This window comes from Pogona vitticeps, chromosome 1 (genome assembly GCF_051106095.1).
Source record: "Pogona vitticeps strain Pit_001003342236 chromosome 1, PviZW2.1, whole genome shotgun sequence".
Taxonomy (NCBI): Eukaryota; Metazoa; Chordata; class Lepidosauria; order Squamata; family Agamidae; genus Pogona; species Pogona vitticeps.
Window position 1 is genome coordinate 301111663 of NC_135783.1, and position 19639 is coordinate 301131301.

General features: G+C 39.9%; 1 protein-coding gene across 5 annotated transcripts in view; it reads right to left on the reverse strand.

The window, feature by feature from the left end:
- Positions 1–19639, reverse strand: part of MAPKBP1 (mitogen-activated protein kinase binding protein 1) — a 149396-nt gene that overhangs the window by 42016 nt on the left and 87741 nt on the right. For 3 of the 5 annotated variants that reach the window (XM_078391337.1, XM_020793724.3, XM_020793723.3), the window contains exons 5-10: positions 19315–19372; positions 8022–8192; positions 6908–7045; positions 6325–6507; positions 5082–5099; positions 3277–3437 (exon numbers count right to left, since the gene is read on the reverse strand). In XM_078391337.1, coding sequence (XP_078247463.1) covers positions 3277–3437; positions 5082–5099; positions 6325–6507; positions 6908–7045; positions 8022–8192; positions 19315–19372 — 729 coding nt within the window. The remainder of the gene's footprint in view (positions 1–3276; positions 3438–5081; positions 5100–6324; positions 6508–6907; positions 7046–8021; positions 8193–19314; positions 19373–19639) is intronic. The other 2 variants (XM_078391343.1, XM_078391338.1) reach the window with 1 other exon arrangement.

The following is a 19639-nucleotide window of genomic DNA, read 5'->3' on the forward strand; positions in this document are numbered from 1 at the left end:
AGCATGGCATCCATGCAAACAGACCTGGCCTTCGCCCTCAGCCCAGCTTCCTAGGGAAAAGAGTCCAGGGTCCTGGGACATGCTCTTTTACAGCAGGAAGTCCCACCCCTAGGCCCCACCACCAGGCCATGTGGTCAGGAGACAAAAGGAAAGCCCAGGAAAAAAAAACTCAGCATAGCATCCATGCAAACAGACCTGGCCTTCGCCCTCAGCCCAGCTTCCTAGGGAAAAGAGTCCAGGGTCCTGGGACATGCTCTTTTACAGCAGGAAGTCCCACCTCATAAAAGTCTTATAATTTCTCACTGAATAGCTGAATCAATCTCTTTGTCTTCTCAACAGCCCAGAATGGACAAAGAACATACAACTAGCCTTGTAATCCTACTGCCTCTAATTCCACTCAGCAGAATGAACACCCCAACAAGCAAGTTAAAATGTAACTTGACAGCCAGCTAAAGGGCCCAAGTGTAATGAGCTTTGGCATATTTTGTCTCCTCATTTCATCTGCAACCTCTGTCAGGGATGGTTCCCCCTTGCCTCCGGGGCAAAACCTTCCTTTCCTTCTCACATATCCTCCCATAGGAAAAATGTACTAATTCCTTCCCAATATTAAACCTTTGCTTCAATAGTCATCCCATTCACAGCAGCATAGTTCACAATCCCACAATATATGGTATTTACCTTTCCTTAAGTTAAAAATAAGGCAAAGGAGGCAGTTTAAAGAGTGCTAACTTGACAAAGACCATTTCTTGGTCACTTCAGAACTGCACTCTACAAACATCCATACACAGTGGAGAATTATAAATCTACAGGGAACTAGGAACAGAATGGTGGAGATAAGATACCATATCTCGAGAATGTATGTATGAGAGGCACAGAACACAAAACAAATTGTATCTTCTCCTTGATCTTGTGAAGCCCCTACACAGTTTCCCTAATTATTAGTGCCGTAACAGTCAGTAGCACAAACAAAGCGAGTGAATAACTCCTATGCATAATTCTTATGTTTCCTTCTCTCTGTTCCTTTTGCTCCCAAAGGTACAAAGCACATGCCTGGCATCCTTGGCTTTCCTGCACTTGCATCTTGGGAGACAATGGAAACATAGATTGCTTTCTTCCACTAATGCATCCCCTTCCCCCAATCTTCTTGATCACTACACTGAAAGAACAACAACAACAACAACAACAAGCCACCACCTGACAGACACGCCACTGCCCTTTCATGATTTCCTTCAAAGTCTGCATTGTATTTACATATCTGAACATCAATTTCTCCTGTTAACTTTGCTTTCCCCTTTATACACCCCAGCCTATTAATATCCCAAAATTTATTTACTAAACTGCTCAGGAAAGAAGCTTGCCTTTTTTTACTTATGTTACTCTGTTAAAAAATGTTATGTATATAGAGGGCAATAAATGGCTGCCACCTATTTTCAAAGTGGATCTCCTGCATGTGAATATGTTGGACAAAACAACAACAACAACATAAAAATGATAGACCAGGAGCAGGGAGCCAGACTGTAGGATATATATAAATAAACAAATGAATCATAAACTTATATTATTATTAATTTATTATTGTTAGCTTCAAAGGCCCAAACTCTGGAGAATGCTGGGTGGATATCATCCTAGGGAAAAGAAGACCACCAACAGACCATGTTACTAGACCCTGGCCCACAGATACAATAGCAACTGAAACATGTAGGATGAGTGAGTAGCAAACTTCTATGGCGATATTGTTTAAGATGAACAGCTGAAGGGGCCACGTTTGGGCAACAGGAGACCCAAGGATGCAGCAGAGATTGAAAGCCCAGTAATTAAAGAAGCCATGGGCTGTCACAAGTACTTAAACAAGCACCCCACAAAAATGCATGGAACAAATTGGTTATAATGATGACTGTGTGTCTCCAGCTTCCTTTAAACTGAAGGGGGGGGGAGGGAACTGCAGCTATAATTGTGATCAGCTCTCAAGCTGCAGAAGCATGTGATTTGTGTTACTTGGAAAGAAATGACAGGCATGAGACTGAGAGAGACTGGTTGTTTGTTTTTGTTTCTTTAAAAGCAAGCATACAGGGTTTTTTTTTTTCTGATCAAGTGCTCCAACAGCAGGAGGTTTTAGAAGTGGAACAAACTGGCTTCATGTTCCGTGCTCAGTTTCCCATTTCAAGCCAAGCCAATTTTAAGATGCAACTGTCATGAGTGGTTGATTCCGCTCTCCTAGCAGAAGTCTGGCAAAACAAGAGAAAACTGCAAGTCTAAGGTAGAGAGTCATGAATATGTCAATGGACTGGAGTATGCAGGGGCCATGGTGTTTTTTAACTACAGCTTCCAGAGCTGAACAGAAATGTCACTTTTTAATCTGCAGGCTGCTTCATATTTTCAGAGCCAGTGAAGAAGACACAGCCTAACAGCTGGTGTATTGTAAAACCACAAGGAAACCCTAACACTTGATTTGCACATTTGTGTTTATTTCTGTTCCTTTTTATGGAGTCATTATGACAGCACCATGCTAAGAATATAGCGACACAATTTTATTTAAAACCTAAAAGGCATTCAGCTAGGTTGCATGGAGGTATATGGGAAGGCAGAAAGAAGCTCAGATTATTTCTTTGAATTAAGTATTTTTCATTGGGCAGATGTGCACATAATTAAAGCCCTTTGTGAGGGTAACAAAGTAACTTTCAATGTGTTTGCCTTGAACAGTTCCCAATACCCAACACTAGATATTATAGGATACTGGGAGGCATTCCAATATATTAATCAGACATTCTTCATTCTCCAAGTTTCAAATCCCAAAAAGCTAATGGACAAATGAGATGGAAGGAGTAAACAATACTTTCTTAAAAAATAATATAAATGAAGAAAAAAGGAAGTACTTTGGGAAAGAAACACAAGGAATGGTAAGTTTGTAAGTCAGTAAAAAAGATAGATTTGTTTAGTCATGTTACTTTATGAATCCACCACACATCGTATTGCTCGAACTGTAGGTTGCAGGACATAAATTTGGATCCTTTCACAAAAGCCAAGAACATGTTTGTGCTGAAAAGCTCTTTAGATCACAGGATAAAACCAGTGCTTGGGAAAGTTAGTTTCCAAATTATAATTCCCAGAAACCTCTGGACAGTAATTCCATGGAAATATTGTGAATTGTAGTCCAGAAAATTTACTTTTCCAAGCTCTGGATAAAACAGGATCAAGAACCCAAACATTATTTCCTCTTCCGCCAATCATACAAGAAAATATTGCACAAGACATTTTGTAGTGAGAAAATGTTCCTACCTGGCCTCCGTGATGCTGGCAATATCTGTTCCCAGAAAGTGTGGTTTGGGGAGTGTAGTTACAAAGTGAAGGTTCAAAGGGTTAAAAATCCGCACAGTTCCATCTGCACAGCCACAGAAGATGTAATCATGATTGACAGAGATACAGTTTGCCACCGTGGTCTGAGGGCACAAAACACCAACATGAGCAAGATTTGTCTCAAAGTCTTCACATAAAACATAAAGGCAGAAGGAAAACAAATATCCAGAAAAAGACAGAGAAGAAAAGGCTGGAGGGAGAGATGAAGCAAGATGAGAGGGAGAAACCAGATATAAGGAAAAGAGATAAAATCTGTATATCCCTTCTTATCAGATCCATTCTCCAAAGATAGTAGGTTCTAGGACAACTATCGTCCTTTCCTCTATTTCTGATGTTCAGGCTGTGAACAGAGCTTCAAATGTTAGACCCTAAAAGTAACTTAAATGCACTACTTATTTATTTCTGTGCAGGTAAGTTTCTTGTATTGTTTGCTTGCTTGCTTTTTGCTATACCTACAAAGGTCACTTGCTGCCTCCCTCCTATGCACAGGCAGTATTGTTTGACTATACAATATAAGAGCTCCAATTACACATTGGCTGAAATCCTCTCACTGCTATTTTCTATGCTAAAATATGTTGCAAACGGAATAGACCCATTTGAATCCATGGAACTTACAGAAGAGTTGACTCAACGAGTCCCCACTGATTCAATGGGCCTAATCTAGTGTGACTTACTACTCTAAGCAATAGATTTTAGCCTATGTGTATTATGAATAGTTTGCACTGTTGTTACCAATATAGCAGAAAAATACAAGGAAATATTCTCTGTGTTTCTTTACTGGCTAATTCTGATATTATATCCTGCAAATATTTAAAGGAAAAAGACAAAACCAAAGAATACATCTCCTACTTATGACTGATGCAGCCTTCCATCCTTTTGAGATTGGTAAATTGGGTACTCAGCTTGCTGGGAGTGGGGCCGAATGCGTAGCTTGTGTAATTAACTTGTAAACCACCCAGAGTCTGCTTTGCTATGAGTGGTATAAGCAGCACACTTTGACTGATATGATAATGGCTTAAGAGTGAAAAAATATTGTCAAAAAGCCTTTAAAAATGCTTTCAAATGTATTTCAAAAGTAATTTATGTAACTGTGTATTTTACACTTAAGTAATTTAGGTGTTATTTTAGTCTTTAAAAAAGCAACTTCGTAACTACTAATTACATTACTTGCTACCAAATATGTAACTAGTTTTACTACACCTGTACTTAGTTAAATCCAAATTCTGAATGTACCATCACTTGTACAGCCAAACAGTACCACCGATACACAAGAGGGAAGCAACAGGTGTCCTTTGTAGATGTACCAAAAAAGAAAAAGGTTCCTGAAAGGGGGGAATGCTAAAACATACCAATGATGACTGAGCATATTCAGTAACCACAGAAAAATGATCTACTATTGAGGACATGGAATACTGGATGGCAGGGGAAATGGAGAGGTGTACATATTAAGGAGAAGAACATGGCTGCTCAATAATTGAAACAGGACCACTTGAGAATGTTACATTTTATTGGAGATCTGCTTTATTGTGGAAGAACTGTTTTCACCTCAAACAAGGAAGCAGTGGCTGTACAGAAGCATGCAGACCCTTCCTGGCTTGGACTCAGCCCTATTTCACTTATTTATCCATATCAATTCCTACTGTGGACAACCAGAAAAAAAAAGACACCAAAATGAGAAGCATGATGGGGAAGCAAAGTGCTGGAGGTATGACTTCATTCCAACTTACTGTGAAGCTGTCTGTGTTCTAAGTAAAAGGGAAAAGGTGATTTCAGTGCAGAAGGGAAAAGAAGGAAGAGAGAAAGAGAGAGAGAGAGATTCAAGTCGGAACATGAGCAAAGACGCTCTGTTACTGTATTTTTAAACATAGCAATAGGTATCTAAAAAGTACCAATCTAGGAAACAGATACTTCTAGGGAGGTAATACTCCGTAGCATGAAGTGAGTTCTTGTCATGTCTCAAAGACAGGCAGTTCCAATGGGTTTTCTTGATCCGTTCAGCGATGTTTTCACATAGCGAGGGTTAATCCGGAATGGATTAACCTCGCTATGCGAGGCACCACTGTATTTATCAGTCTCTGTTATCTGTCTGAAGCACAGTACTAATAACACAAGACTGACTGGAATAATATTGTAAAGCTACTTTACACAAGAAAGAACTCCCAGATTTATAAGTGAAGTTATACTTGTTGGCGAGAAGAACGCAGCTATGGACCATTAAAATAACAACATTTCAGACAACTCTTATGAAATATTCATGGGGTTCCCCCTCTGGGGCCAAAGTCAGGAACGCTTTCAAGACAATGTTGTGCCTGGGTGAAAGTAACTTTGCTAAATTTTAGTTTCTCTCTTTAGTAAGTTATTGCCTAAATGCTCTGTTATGGAGAAGAAGAAACCCCTGATACTTATATATCAATAACTCTCAGACATCAAGCACATTCAACGATGCAGAACTCCAACCAGCAGTGTGTGCCCCCTTCACATGTAAAGCAAAGAGTAAATGTGCTTTTTAAAGGGCCAGAGTGGCACACATGTGCTAAGGAGACAGCAAAACCTCTGTGAGAAAGTGTCTTCTTCCTCAGGTGTTATCTCCCTACCAGACTCACTGCAACTATCTGAGCCCAACTGAGAGAAAAGCATCTGGAGAAGATGAACAGCAAGGGCAGAAGTACCAAGAGAAAATGCAGGTCACTGATATACACCCCTCAGGCCCTTTAAAATGGGACACATCTAATTTGGGCTTGACTATTTTCATTTTATTTACTTTACAGTCCACCTTTCTTCCATGCTGAAGCTTCTGGCAGTCTCTTACTCAGTGACAGCTTGCTTAATTGCAACAAGGCCGTTGCGCCATTCACTTCCAGCAAATGCCCTACAACAGCCTCTTATGGCTTTGGATTATCATCTCCCCATCCCTGCCCTATCCCCTCCCACCTTGAACAGAAACCCAAAGGCTACCGATTGAAAACTTACTCTCAGCTCCACCCACTTGTCCAGAAGCCTTTTTTCGTTGAATTCACAGAGGAGACCTGAGGAAGTGATACAAAAAGTGCTGTCTGCTTTTTTGCCCCTGCCACATGCTACATCTGTGAAGAAGTTGTTCCTCAGTTCCCCCAGCAAACCCGAACGGCCCAGCAAGGGGACTGTCGCGTTCACCTGGCAAAAGGAAATAACATGTTTAGAGCCCTGTGTGGCGGTGGTAAGTATATATGGCTGGAAGAGATCTGCTCATATATGCTTAGTCAAAGTGGCAAAAGTGTTGTGAGGAAAAATATTTTCTTCCTCCACAATCAGTATCATCAACAATGGTAATAATAGGTTAATCATACATCTGAAACTGCTTGAGAGATGATGATTGGCCATGGGCATATGACAAAATGTTCTAGAGCAAATGAAATGCGTTATCTCCCTTGATTCTTCTTCTTGACTGCCCACACCACCACCATCACAAACCAACTGCCATGCTGTCAGTAGGTGGTGGAAGCTGTAGTCCTGGATGACATCACATTGGAGAAGGCTGATCTACAGACATGCAGGTTCTCATCCTGCTCCTTACCTTGGAGGTTTTGCTATCATCAAGGTACCAAAATTTTATATGGCGGTTTCCAGCTGTAACGAAGTAGCTGCAGTCCTCAGAGAATGAAACAGCTGTCACTTTACTTGAGACTTTATTGGCTGCCACAACAATGTTTTTCTGGAAAGGAAGATGTTCAAGCAAATCAAAACTCCCGCTGTGTCTCCTTGTGAAGGAAGTATGTTTTCAGTCTATGCTATAAAGACTAACCATGGTACGGGGGGGGGGGGATTTTTGCACAGTCCCGTTTTGTGCACACAATTTACATATGTGTACACAGAGTGCAGATATATATAGGTTATACTTTATGGAGTGTATATAAAAACTAGGTCTTTTTTTAACAGAATATAAATGTTGGGTTCTTGCATGAGGTGGCCAAGGAGGGCTACAATACATATCCTTTTTTTCCCTTGAATGACTCTTGTGGCTCCTTTAAGACTAACACATTTTATTTGGCAAGAGCTTTTACAGTGGGGGCTTGACTTGAGAACTTAATCCGTATTGGAAGGCGGTTCTCAAGTCAAAAAGTTCTCAGGTCAAATCTGCATTCCCCATAGGAATGCATTGAAAACCATTTGATCCGTATCTGCTCTTTTTCGTCCATAGAAACTAATGGGAAGCTGCTATTCTGCCTTCGACCACTAGAGGGGGATATTTTGTTTCTTTTTTTCTTAGGTCAAGAAGGGTTCAGGGAAGGCAGGGAAAATACAGTCCAGGCAGTACCAGGCAGTCCGAAGACTGTCTCCCAATCCACTCTCTAAACGCTGGGAGGAGTGAGGAAGCAGACAGGCACCCTTTTCACTGGCCAACAGTTAACTGAAAGTTCACATTTTGCACTTTCCCTGCCTCCCACGTGGTTTTTTTTCAGTTCTTAACTCAAATCTAAGTACTTAAGTCAAGTCAATATTTTCCTATGAGAGCGGTTCTTAAGTCAAAATGTTCTTAACTCGAGATCTGGAGTGGGAAAGCGGATCCTATAAGAGGGTATGGCCGTCTGGCCAGCTCCATGAAGAGGAGCGCTGCAGACTGAAAACTGTTTTTGCAATTCTTATTTGTATCCATCTGAACACTGAAAAGAACCTAGTGATCATTTTACCTTCCATGACCAAACGTTCACTATCATGTCATGCTGGTAACCCACTGAGACAATGTACTTGGAGCTCGGGGAAAATGCCACACAGGCCACTCCGTACTTGTGCTCTTGGAGGTCAGCCACTTGGGTCCGCTCAGCAACATCCCATACACGAACAGCAGGCATGTGCCCACTCTGGAATAGAAAAAGAGAAAGAGCAATAGTTCTAAGATGAAAACTCAGCCTGAAGTAGGTGAATCCCTCTAAGTACACACTGATTACATTTTGTGAAGTGTGCATGACAAGCCGTAACTATTTGCACCATAAATCTCCACTAGAAGTAACAAAGGACATTTAAAACCCACAAAGACCCATCTGCAGCAGGAAGTCCTAGTTTGCCCATTTTGATGAATGGTTCCATAGAACATTAGTAAGGAAAAAAAATGCAGAATTGTTGATAAACGATCCACAGAGCAGAGAGACAGTGAAAGCTGTGCCACTCCTTCCTGAATCAGGAAGCAAGAAATTCCCCTTTATGCAGTGACTAACAGAATTGTGGGAACATGCAAGCTTCATGACAGGTTCCTAAAGGAAGGGAACAGTAACACACATTCCCCTCTTCTCTTATCAGGCTAAAACAAAATAAAGATTAATAAAAAACCAACAAAAATGTTGTGCCACCTTAAGGACCTATTATTTTAATCTGCACTTTCATGGATCAAATCCACCATGAAAGCTCACATTTAAATATAACAGTTTGTCTTTAAGGTGCCACAACGTTTTTGTATTTTTTTAAAAAAAATTCATTTCATTTTTGCCTGATATGCTTGCACAGGCAAATATGGCTACCTCTTCTCTTCTCAGACACTCCCTGTAAAGTTCACCTCACAGATAGTCAGATGAGTAACCAGGAGGACAGAAGAAGCTGTGGGACTTTTGCTTTTTATCAGTGAAAAGACCTGGGCTCCTATTTAAAAATCATGCTTCTCCCAGCTAGTGCCTTTTAGATGCACTGCACTATCGCTCACATAGTTTCTAGTTTCTAGTTTCCATTTTGGATGGCCATGCTGGTTGAGAAAAAAACCAAAGTGGCTAGCCCTCGTATCTGGAGGATAACAGGTTGGAGGCAACTGAGGCAACTATATGCTTCACATTTTCAGGCCAGGAAGTTATGATGTAATGATGCTGCTTCCCTACTGTTTCCACTAAGATCACATACCCAAGAAGCCCTTTGTACATTTTAAAAACGTTCTCAAGACGACTGGGAAATACGCTGAAGCAGGCTTTTTTTCTTTTTCTTTTTTGCATTACACAGGGCTGCAACTAGAGAAGGAAGTCCTATTCTGGTAACCTTGGATACCAAAATAAACAGTTGGGTCTGGTCTCCAAAGTTATTACATTACTTTAAATGATAATTCATTAGTCCAGTATTTGTAACATGTGATCTAACTGTGAGGTTTTATGTTGATAGTCAATCATTCTGAGTTCCTTTGAGGAAGGGCGGGCTATAATTTGTTTTATAACTTATAAATTATCAGGAGGATTACTTTTTTTATTTTTTACTGTGTATATTGTTCCTTACACATCTACAGACATATTGAACAAGTCTATGCTTGGTTTATTTATTTTTTTAAACTGGATTCTGAAACCTCTAGAGCAGCCCTGAGGCGCAGGCCAACCACAGAAAGTCATAGATCTAGACAAGCTCACTTGGCAGATATGCGTTGATTGTATTCCTGAATTGAGCAGGGGGTTGGACTTGATGGCCTTGTAAGCCCCTTCCAACTTCACTATTCTATGATTCTATGAAGCTGCTTGCAAACGTTTGCTGAATCATCGTGACAGCTAATGGCACCTGGACTGATAAAAGGTAAGAGGAAACCTGGCACCTAGTAAAACACTAAGAGAATGCCAAGAGGTTCCGCAGCAGATGATGGACTCCTTGGAGTACTGTACTTTAAGAAATGCTGGCATAAAATGTGCTTACAATGTAGTGGGAGGACAAGAAAAGGAGCATTCGCTGAAGAGATTTGGGAAATTTACATAAGAAATGGAAAAAAATCTTTGAAGATGGGAAGAACCCAGAAAAAAGTAGGAAGGCTTAAGAAGACCTGATCAGCATTGCTGGGACTCCAAAGAAAAGGTTATATTAATAGGCAGCAATGTTAACCAAGGCAACCAGGAACTACAAACTGAGCAGAGATCGCATTCAAAAAGTCTGTACCTTTGCAGGGGAGAGGGGGCTAAGGCTGAATGACGAACTAGAACAGAATGATAAAAATTTTAATTTTAAAAGCCAAGGTATTTTCTGCTGTTTTGCTCTGTTAACTCAGCACTTTCTTCTGTCGCTGCATCTAATGCAAACCATTTATTTTTATTTGAAATTACAGAGTAACAGGCCCAACTCCCGACTCCTACTCAGCGGCTTCCCTCTTGATTTCAGAAGGCCTTGTAAAAAGGTGAATAGTTAGACGACATCTCCATGACAACCAGGCAGGAATTTTTTTTTACCTTTTCTAGCCAGTGTTAACTACATAAGTCTCTTGATAGCATGCAGACGGAGGAATGCTTCAGATGTGGAGAGACGCCTGAGAATAAAACTACTGCCTTTGTAATAATGTAATGAACCTGACATAATGGTCTAGTTTCTCCTAGTACATAGCAATGAAATTGTCACTATTTACAAAACATCTTCCATGCACACAGCCTGGAATTGCTCTCCTGATTATTCTTTCTGCAAGTGTAGAAATATCTGTCACTTTTCATTTTTACTTCTTCAGCCTACTGAAAGATGACAACAGCCCACCACTCTGTGCGTAAGTATTGACCATGTCACATCTGAAGTGTTAAAGTGTGGCTGCCAGAGGTAACATCAGGCTCACATGACCACATGCCAACCCCTTGCCTCTGAAAATAGGCCCTACCCCTATGGAAATGTTGTCATCTGAACATCCACGTTGATCTTTACAAGTCTTATGGTATTTGCATTACGGGATTTGTGGTGTCGCTTATCCAGTTTTAGTTCCAAATTATACAGCCATATGGAATTTCTGGGACTTGAAGATGAACCCTAACACACTTTCTTCTCTCTCAGTCCAACTGCCCTTACCAGCATACTTTGCAGGCTGTATTTTTCAGTGCTGGGAGCCAGGCTAGGTAACGACACCCATCAATCACAGTGACAAATCATCTCACCCTCCTTATCACAACAATTCTAACTCCTGTCCTCTGAAGATGCCAGCCACAGAGACTGGCAATGTGTTAGGAAGAAAAACTTTCAGAACATGGCCAAACAGCCCGAAAAACCTACAATAACCAACCAATATTTGAACAGTTTGATACTTTTTAAAAAAGTTCTTTGTATTATTGGGTCTCTCTGCTGCAAGAACAGCAGGGTGTGATTAAATAAATGAATAAATAAATAACTAGCACAAATTGAATTGATTTCATTGGTTCTAGTCCAGTTGAGACAAATAGATTTAGTTTTAAGGGTCTGAGATAGGTAGGCATCAATCCATCTGTGAATGTTCACCAATTTCTGCTTAATCAATAATTATGTGGCATCAAATCAAATTCTGGCTTATGCAGACCTTTGTCATTTTTTTGATATGAAGTACTCAGAAATAGGGTGCCCAGAGGTCCTGATTTAAGCCAGACCATTCAGCATTTGGACCCTTGTATCCTGGAATAATCTTCTTTCCAGAAAAAGAGAACATGCCTTCCTCCCCTCTTCCTTTCCTTCCTTTCATCTCTGTCCTCCTTCAAGAGCTTGCTTTCTTTTCCTTCTTTACAAAAGAAGAAAAAAACATACACCACCTCAGAAGGAAGGGTACAATGATGTGTGGTTGTCTACTGTCTGTGAAAGTAGGATCACTAAAATGGTTCAGTGCCTCATGATGGAATATTTCAACATCATTATCAATTCTTTTTTAATGCAACCCCATAGTACTTTTTCTTTAAGAGGCATACTAGACATGATACCAAGCAATGGTCCATTTGGCATATTGTTTGGCAAACAGTAGAAACTTTGCCATGCATTCCATAGTCATGATTCAAATAACTATACAACCATTACTTTTAGGAAGATGGTCAGACTAGTAGAATGACAACCTCTAATACTTATTATCATCTTCCAGAACCAGAATTCATTTACCTGCAACTTGTATTGGGAAGTCAAGATCTAGCAGTAATTTTAAATAAAATAAAATAATATGAACAATGAATTTGAATAATAAATACTATCTAGTGAACTAAAACTGAATTAATTTCTTCATGTAATAATTCATTCTGAGTGCACAATGCTGGTAATTTGTGGCTTAACATTCAGTAAATTTGCTTCAATGAAATTATATTATTACATATACTATGGATGCTATTTACTTTCTATATATATTCATAACCAGTGAGCTGCAGAAAATACCAGGTATAGAAGCACCTCTGCTTGAGATTTTACTTATACAGTGGACGCTCTACTTACGGAATTAATCCGTATTGGAACGGTGGCTGCAAGTCGAAAAGTCTGTAGGTCAAATCTCCATTGACCTACAATGCATTGAAAACCGATTAATCCCATAACTGGCAGTTTTTATTCTATTTTTGTTCCATTTTGTTTTTTGTTTTTTTTCTGGTCTGTAAGTCGATTCTCCGGCTGCAAGTCGAATCTAAATTTTGTGGCCAGAGAAGTCTGTAACTCTAAAAGTCTGTAAGTCGAGCCGTCTGTAAGTCAAGGGTCCACTGTATTAAGGATACATGATGTTATTAACTGGAAAGAAGGGGTTGTTTTATCATGTTTTACTGGAATTTTATTACCCTGACTGATTTTACCAAACTATAATTATATGTATCTATTTTATATTGATTTAGTTTTACTGGTCTTTGACCGTAATAAAGCATTCATTCATTCAGAGAGTTATTAAACTCTATGCTTTATTTATTTATTTGACTTGCATCCTTTTTGTCCCAATATTGGGACCCCAAGTGGCAATCGTCTACACTCTGATGAGTTGCATTGTATATCTATTTATAGTAATAAAATATTTCGGCATAGTATTTAGCTCCACAGGCTCCTGGGCTTCCTAATTAAAACATTTGTTACTGAATGCTCAGAAAAAGTACAGCAGTTCTAATTAGATTCTTCTCCTCTAAAGGTGGATGCCATGTCCCCTTACCAGTTCAAGTTTTTAAGGGCAAGGTTATTTCTCAATTGTTATACAGTTCCCAAATATTTACACACTCAACTCTACACTCCTTTGAAATTGTGCAGACCAAATTTTTGAGATCAATTTTGGCTGTGCCTCCCTGTATCCCTAATGTAGCCCTTCGCTTGGAGGCTGGTCTAGTTGCCATAAGAGTACAGGTCAAAGTTCCTATGATTATCTATTGGTTAAAAGTTGTATTTTTCTCAGAAGGTCTGGCACAATTAACCCACTTGGATGCTTTCCAGTCAGATTGGAAATCCTTTGTAGTCAAAGAAATACAGAAATTGGCTTCTCTCCCAATACCCTTATAGGGATGGGCTACACCAGTGGTGTCGAACTGTGGCCCTCCAGATGTTCTTGGCCTTCAACTCCCAGAAATCCTGGCCAGCAGAGGTGGTGGTGAAGGCTTCTGGGAGTTGAAGTCCAAGAACATCTGGAGGGCCACAGTTCGACACCACTGGGCTACACCAACGACAAAGCGGCAGTCAAATGTAGGATTTGGGATATAGAATTTCAGGACCATGTGAGCCAGATGGGTACTAACAGTGTAGTTACATACAGTGCTTTTACAATGTCTTCATATTTTTCTAGCCTAATATCCACAAAGATAATACAAACTTTTACCTCAGCTAGACTGAATATGCTCCCTTCCAAACTTCTGAATAGGAAATTCCAAAATATCCCCTTTTCGGAGTGTTTATGTCCTTGCAAAAGCAACCAAGAAGAAACCATGACCAACGTCCTTCTATGCTGCCCTTTTTATCAAGAACTACGTAAGAAATTTATTCATCCTGTTATTCACAAATTTCCGGGGAGGCCCACTGAATTCTATGTGAAGCTACTTCTTTCAGACAGGTCGTTACAGACCACAAATTGTGTTGCCAGATTCTGTAATGCTCTATTTATAAATGGTTTTATTATGTAAACTGTGTATCCTTTTACTAATATATCTTTATACGGTTTTATTGTATTATATCTCTTAGTATTTATGTAAGATTGGGTTAACAACCATAAACAAATACTTACTACTTATAGTAATAGTATTTAATTATCATGATATTTGCATATATTAATTTAAAACAGCATAGATTGATTTAATGCAAAAACATTCCTATCCTCTTTTTTTGTGGCCCATGTCCTCCCTTTTCTTGCTGGAACACTGGCCATCATACTCAGAAATGGCTTGCAAGTCCCTCCTTCTGGTGGCACTTAGGGAATGTACAGCTTCCACAAGGCCATTCATCCAATAGAGCATGTAACTCTGCCAGGCACATAAATTTTGACTGGTCTTGCTTGGCCTCCTTCTTAGGAGGCACAGTGAATGTTCAAATCCCTGGGCCCTTGCTCCACAGCCAAGCACTCTAGCCAAATGAGCTAGTGTATATCAACTTGATTTCTGCTTATTACCTATATAGCCCCAACACAAATTCTCTTTTCTGGAAGAGATGGAGACGCTGGATTCTCTGTGCCAAATAAGACCAGGAACAGATTGTGATACTGATAATAAACTATTAATAATCAACATTATAGTAAAGATGAAAAAGAACACTAAAAGATCCATAGTGCCAAAATATAATTTAAACAACATTCTGATGAATTTAAAATCCACATTAGGAACAGATTTGCATTACTGAATTCATTTGACCATGATTTTAAACTAGAGACATTATTAGGAAAGAATGCAAAAATACAATTCTTAGAGTAGGAAAAGAAACACCTAGATGGATGATGGAAGAAACACTTAACAGTTGAGAAGCAGGAGTAAAAGGTGATAGAAACAGGGTCAGACACCTGAAAGCAGTTTTTCAGTGACTGCCACATAAAGACAAAGAGAACGATGGCAGTGATCTGTGCAAAGAAACAAAGAAGAATAACAAAAGGGGAAAAACAGGAATTCTTTTCCAGAAGATCCAAGAAACCAAAGGGAAATTAAAGCCTAAACTAGGAATGCTGAATGATCAACAGGGAAACACACTTTCTGACCAGGATAAAATAAAGAGAAGGTGGAACTGTGAAGAACGATACAGAAGAGACTGCGGTTGAACAGTATGAAGACTTGCATTTGCAAGAGTTGAGCAAGGCTGTTGAGAACGGGGCATTTTGGAGATCTCTCATTCATAAAGTCACCCTAAGTCAGAGGGGACTTAATGGCACATACGTAACAACAACATATGAATTTGGGTACTTTCTTTAAGTGCTTTCCCTCCATGATTTTATGGTTTACTTCCCAATAAACCAGAACAAGAATATATATATATATGGTTTGTTTCTTTCAAGAAAAAGAAACTAAGGTTAGGGAATATTGCTTTATTGAGACATCATGATAAACAAACCAAGAAACAAAGCTTTGTTGCTTGTTCAGCCACTCCTACTGGAGGTAGAAGTGTTTAAGCAGCTGGTATCAGCCATGATCCATGTTAAGTCAGCATCCCATAGTCCTTTGTCGTATCATATAAATCAGTTCCATTTAGAAAATTAAAATCTGAATTCAGCAATTGTTTTTTTTTTAAATGCATTGAAATATACACCTTCGCTTAAATATTAATGGAGCTGAAAATTAATTCATAATGGACAAATAAAATGTCAGAATGCACTTTGGTCAGAGTTTCTTCATGCATGCCGAAACCTCGCGGTCACATCCAAGAGTGCTCGGAGCCAGCAATATGGCTGAGTCCTAGAAGTGACCAACCAACAACCTTTGGAGAATCTTCTCTTTTAGGAAAATATTACAAAATAGGTCTTTGAGTCTCATGAAGGCCAGAAGAATTACAGGAAAACAGGAGAAATATATATGACTTTCAACAATATGGAGCACGTTGAGGAAAGATTCTTCTCCATTGAGACTCAACAGAAGAGAGCAGAAGCACAGCTAACACTGCAAGGTTACATAGTGGAATTCATTAGAGGGTTGGACACTGGCACCCTAAATAGTAACAGAGAGGAAAGGAGATTTATTGTTCTTCCTTTTATGCACTAGGAGGCAGCAGTGGAAGCATGGTGTGTTATAGTGTGTACACCATAGAAGTGCACAGCTGGTTTGGCACAATGTCTCCAAAGGTGATTATCTAATTTTTAACTCTCTTTCTGCACAGTGCTGGCTGTGATAGCCCCTGCCTTCACTGCTGCTTAAAGATGTCTATAAGAATGCCTCTTTTCTCCTTGGTTGTCATAAACTCTTGCATAGCCAACTCATCCCACTGTCTGCTAACAAGATGGAATATTTCTCACTCGTGTAGGTGGCTCTAAAATGGGATCAGACAATTACATAGTCACTTCTACCAGTGGTTGTTCAACATGGCAACTAAAATGGAACTTGAATGGTTGAAAAGGCTAGGTGTGTTCTGCCTGGGAGAAAAGACGAATAAAAGGAGATGTAACAGTAGCTTTCAATTATGTGAAGAGCTTTCAAATATCTGAAGATCAAACAAATTCAGAGGCCAGAAGCAGAACTAGAGTGGAAACTCTACAATCCCATAGCAATATAGTTCAGGGGGTCAGGTATTGGACAGAGATAATGGGAGAGGGCCATCCGTATTCACCTTATCCTGACTCAAGCCGTCATAGCCATCTAGCTGCCCATGCTTGGATTTAGTCCAGTATGCCATCTCCAAAACAGATTTTTTGTGTTAACCTGGCCGCAGACAGGCAGATCAAATGTCCTTAAGACTGACATTGAGGCTAGCCAGTGGCACACGTCCAGAAAATATGTATTGCTTGTATAGAGGGAGTAATTCTTCCCACCCCCTTAGATTTAATATTAAAATCCAAGGCATTTGGGAGAAATAAAAAGAACTCTTTGTGTACAGAGCCCAATAATGATCAGCCTCATGGGAGATACAGGGCAGTCATCCAACAGGGACAAGAAGGAGACTGTCAACATTTTTGTGGGCTTCAGGCATCCAGCAATTCAGGCTTCATAATACATACAGTATGAGTATTGTGTGCCTGGTCTGCATTAGAAACTGAATGCAGTCATCTTTGTCCTCCCTTTATGCATCTTTCAAAAGGGGAAAACATTTTGCCACCATCTAAACTAAATCCTGCCAATCTGACAGGCACCAGCATCATTGTCACTGTTCTCTGGGGATTTTTCAAATAATACTGTACTTTGCTTTTCGGGGGGGGGGGCATGGGGCGTAGGGAACTGACTAAACCAGTCTGTTCGATTTGTCATCTTTCCATCCCAAGGGGGTGAAATCCAAGGTGCAGCTCAGTAACAAGAATCTCCTGTAAAAGTAATAGGTTTGCCAGCAATTATTTTGGTCTTTTCCTCACCACTCACAGGCTATAACAATTGTTAGGGTAGGGTGGGGGGAAATCCATGCCTTCCCAGTCATTTTTCTCTCTCTGACACTTTCGCAGTTAATCAGTTCTACTACCAGAGGGTAGAAATTTCAGTGCTACGGAACTTCCTATCTTTTCTGTGGTGTTTATTTCCACCATCAGACCCTCTTCCAAATGTTACCTTTTTATCAAGTAGCATTTGGGAGAGGTCTGTTGGTGGAGGTGGGGAAAGCTCCAGAGAAGAAGCTTCAGCAAGGATGTCTAAAAGGAAGCATTTTTGGAAAACTGGCTTCAGCCTTCATAAATTCCAGCACGCTTCTCACTCCCCTCAAGGTGAATAGCAACCCACTCTATCCCAGCTAGGAAACCACTTTTGCCCCATCTGGAAGAGCCCTGAGATAATGGTAGTTTCCTCCTTAAATGCTCCAAATCATGGTACACACAGAGATGGAGAGTTATTGTAAAACTATGGACATTTTAAGAATGTTTATTTATGGGCTTCATCCTTGACTTTTATCCTTAGCTTTCTAGTGCTTATAGAAAGGCAGCTAATAACAATTAAAACCAGTGACAAAAGGCAATAAAAATCCCAAATAGCAAAAATGAAATAATAAACAGAAATAAGTAGCATGTTATATTTTTCTTAAACAAAACAAGCCTTTTCCATATGGCAAAATGCTGTGAAACAGGATGCCAATCTAGCCTCATGGAGAAAATAACTCCACAATGCAGATGCAGTTACTGAGAAGACTTTGAGACACAAGGAAAGGCTGCCCTATCCAAATCTCAGAGTGCCCCTCCAGTGTCCTGGGCCCAATGTATTTAAGGATTAAAACTCTTTCAGTCATCACTAGCATTTTGAATTGTGCTCAGAAACATTGTGGGAGTCACTGGGCAGCCATATCAGGGGAGGTGTCATCCAAATCCTGTACATGAGCACCCACCAGCATTTTCAACCAATTTTGTAAGACTTTTTTAAAGGTGTCACATAAGCCAGTGGCTTCAACTTATTAGCCCTTTCCTAACCCACTGCTACCTCGAAACACCAATTCATCAATTATGGATTTTTAATATATGTCAACGTGCAATTTTCTACTCTTGAGAAAAATAAAATATCCAATCATACTATCATATTGTCTCAGTTAAATTCTGGTTTGCAAGAGATCTCTAGTACCCCAGTCACATTTACCAAGACCGTTTAGCTGGTGAGCCAAGGAACTTGACCTATAAGCAAAGCATACAATTCATTATTAAGCTATGCCTCTTCTTCGCCCCCAACCACACATGACAGCTGCTCATAGGTCTGACTGGTTTTTTTTTTCAGTATTTTTTTTTAACAATTCCTAGAATCCCCTGCCAGTGTGGTTCTGAGATCTCCAACCTTTGGGAGTACTACGTGCATATTTCAAATTCTGAGCAAAGGTTTGTGGACACCATTATAGAAAAGAATGGGCCACTCATAAAATGACTGCTGTGATGGTACAGCCTGTGATTAAAAACTCTTCACAGAAAGCAAATCAGAAAAGGCTGAAAGAAAAGTTATTCTCCCTTGGTAAAAGTTAGAGATGAGTCCCAAAACACATGACAATTCCTCAAAACCTCCAGTTTTCTCCTGCAGCAGACTAGTCATTTCAAAGAAGGCAAGCTCTCTCAGCAAATGTGATCCCTACATCAGATCGCTCCCATTTTATACTGCTAGCAAACTCACTCTCTCTGTCATGCGTGGACGTACACACACTTTACTGCACACCCACTTCCCAAAAGGACATGCTAGGTGTGATTGAACTTGTATTTATTTGCCTCCTCCCCCATCCCCAGTTGCCACCAGCACTTACTTCTCCAGTAACCAGGTATTTCCCATCAGGAGAGAACGCAAGGGCTGTGATAGTCTTCCTGTATAAGAAAAGAAGAACATATTCTGAAACAGTGCAGGCACCAAATTTATTTTCTAAGTCCAAACACAAATGAAAATTAGGAATGGGTAAGAGAGAAAAATGGTGAGCCAGTCTTTCTCAGATTGGTTTATCAGCATCATTTCTGCATCCTCTGCTATCCCAAGGAGAATGCCAAACACTGCATTTCTACTTGCCTGGATCAGGGGCAGGCAATTATGGTCTTTCAGATGTAGCCTTTCAAAATTAAAAATACAGTAATGAAATC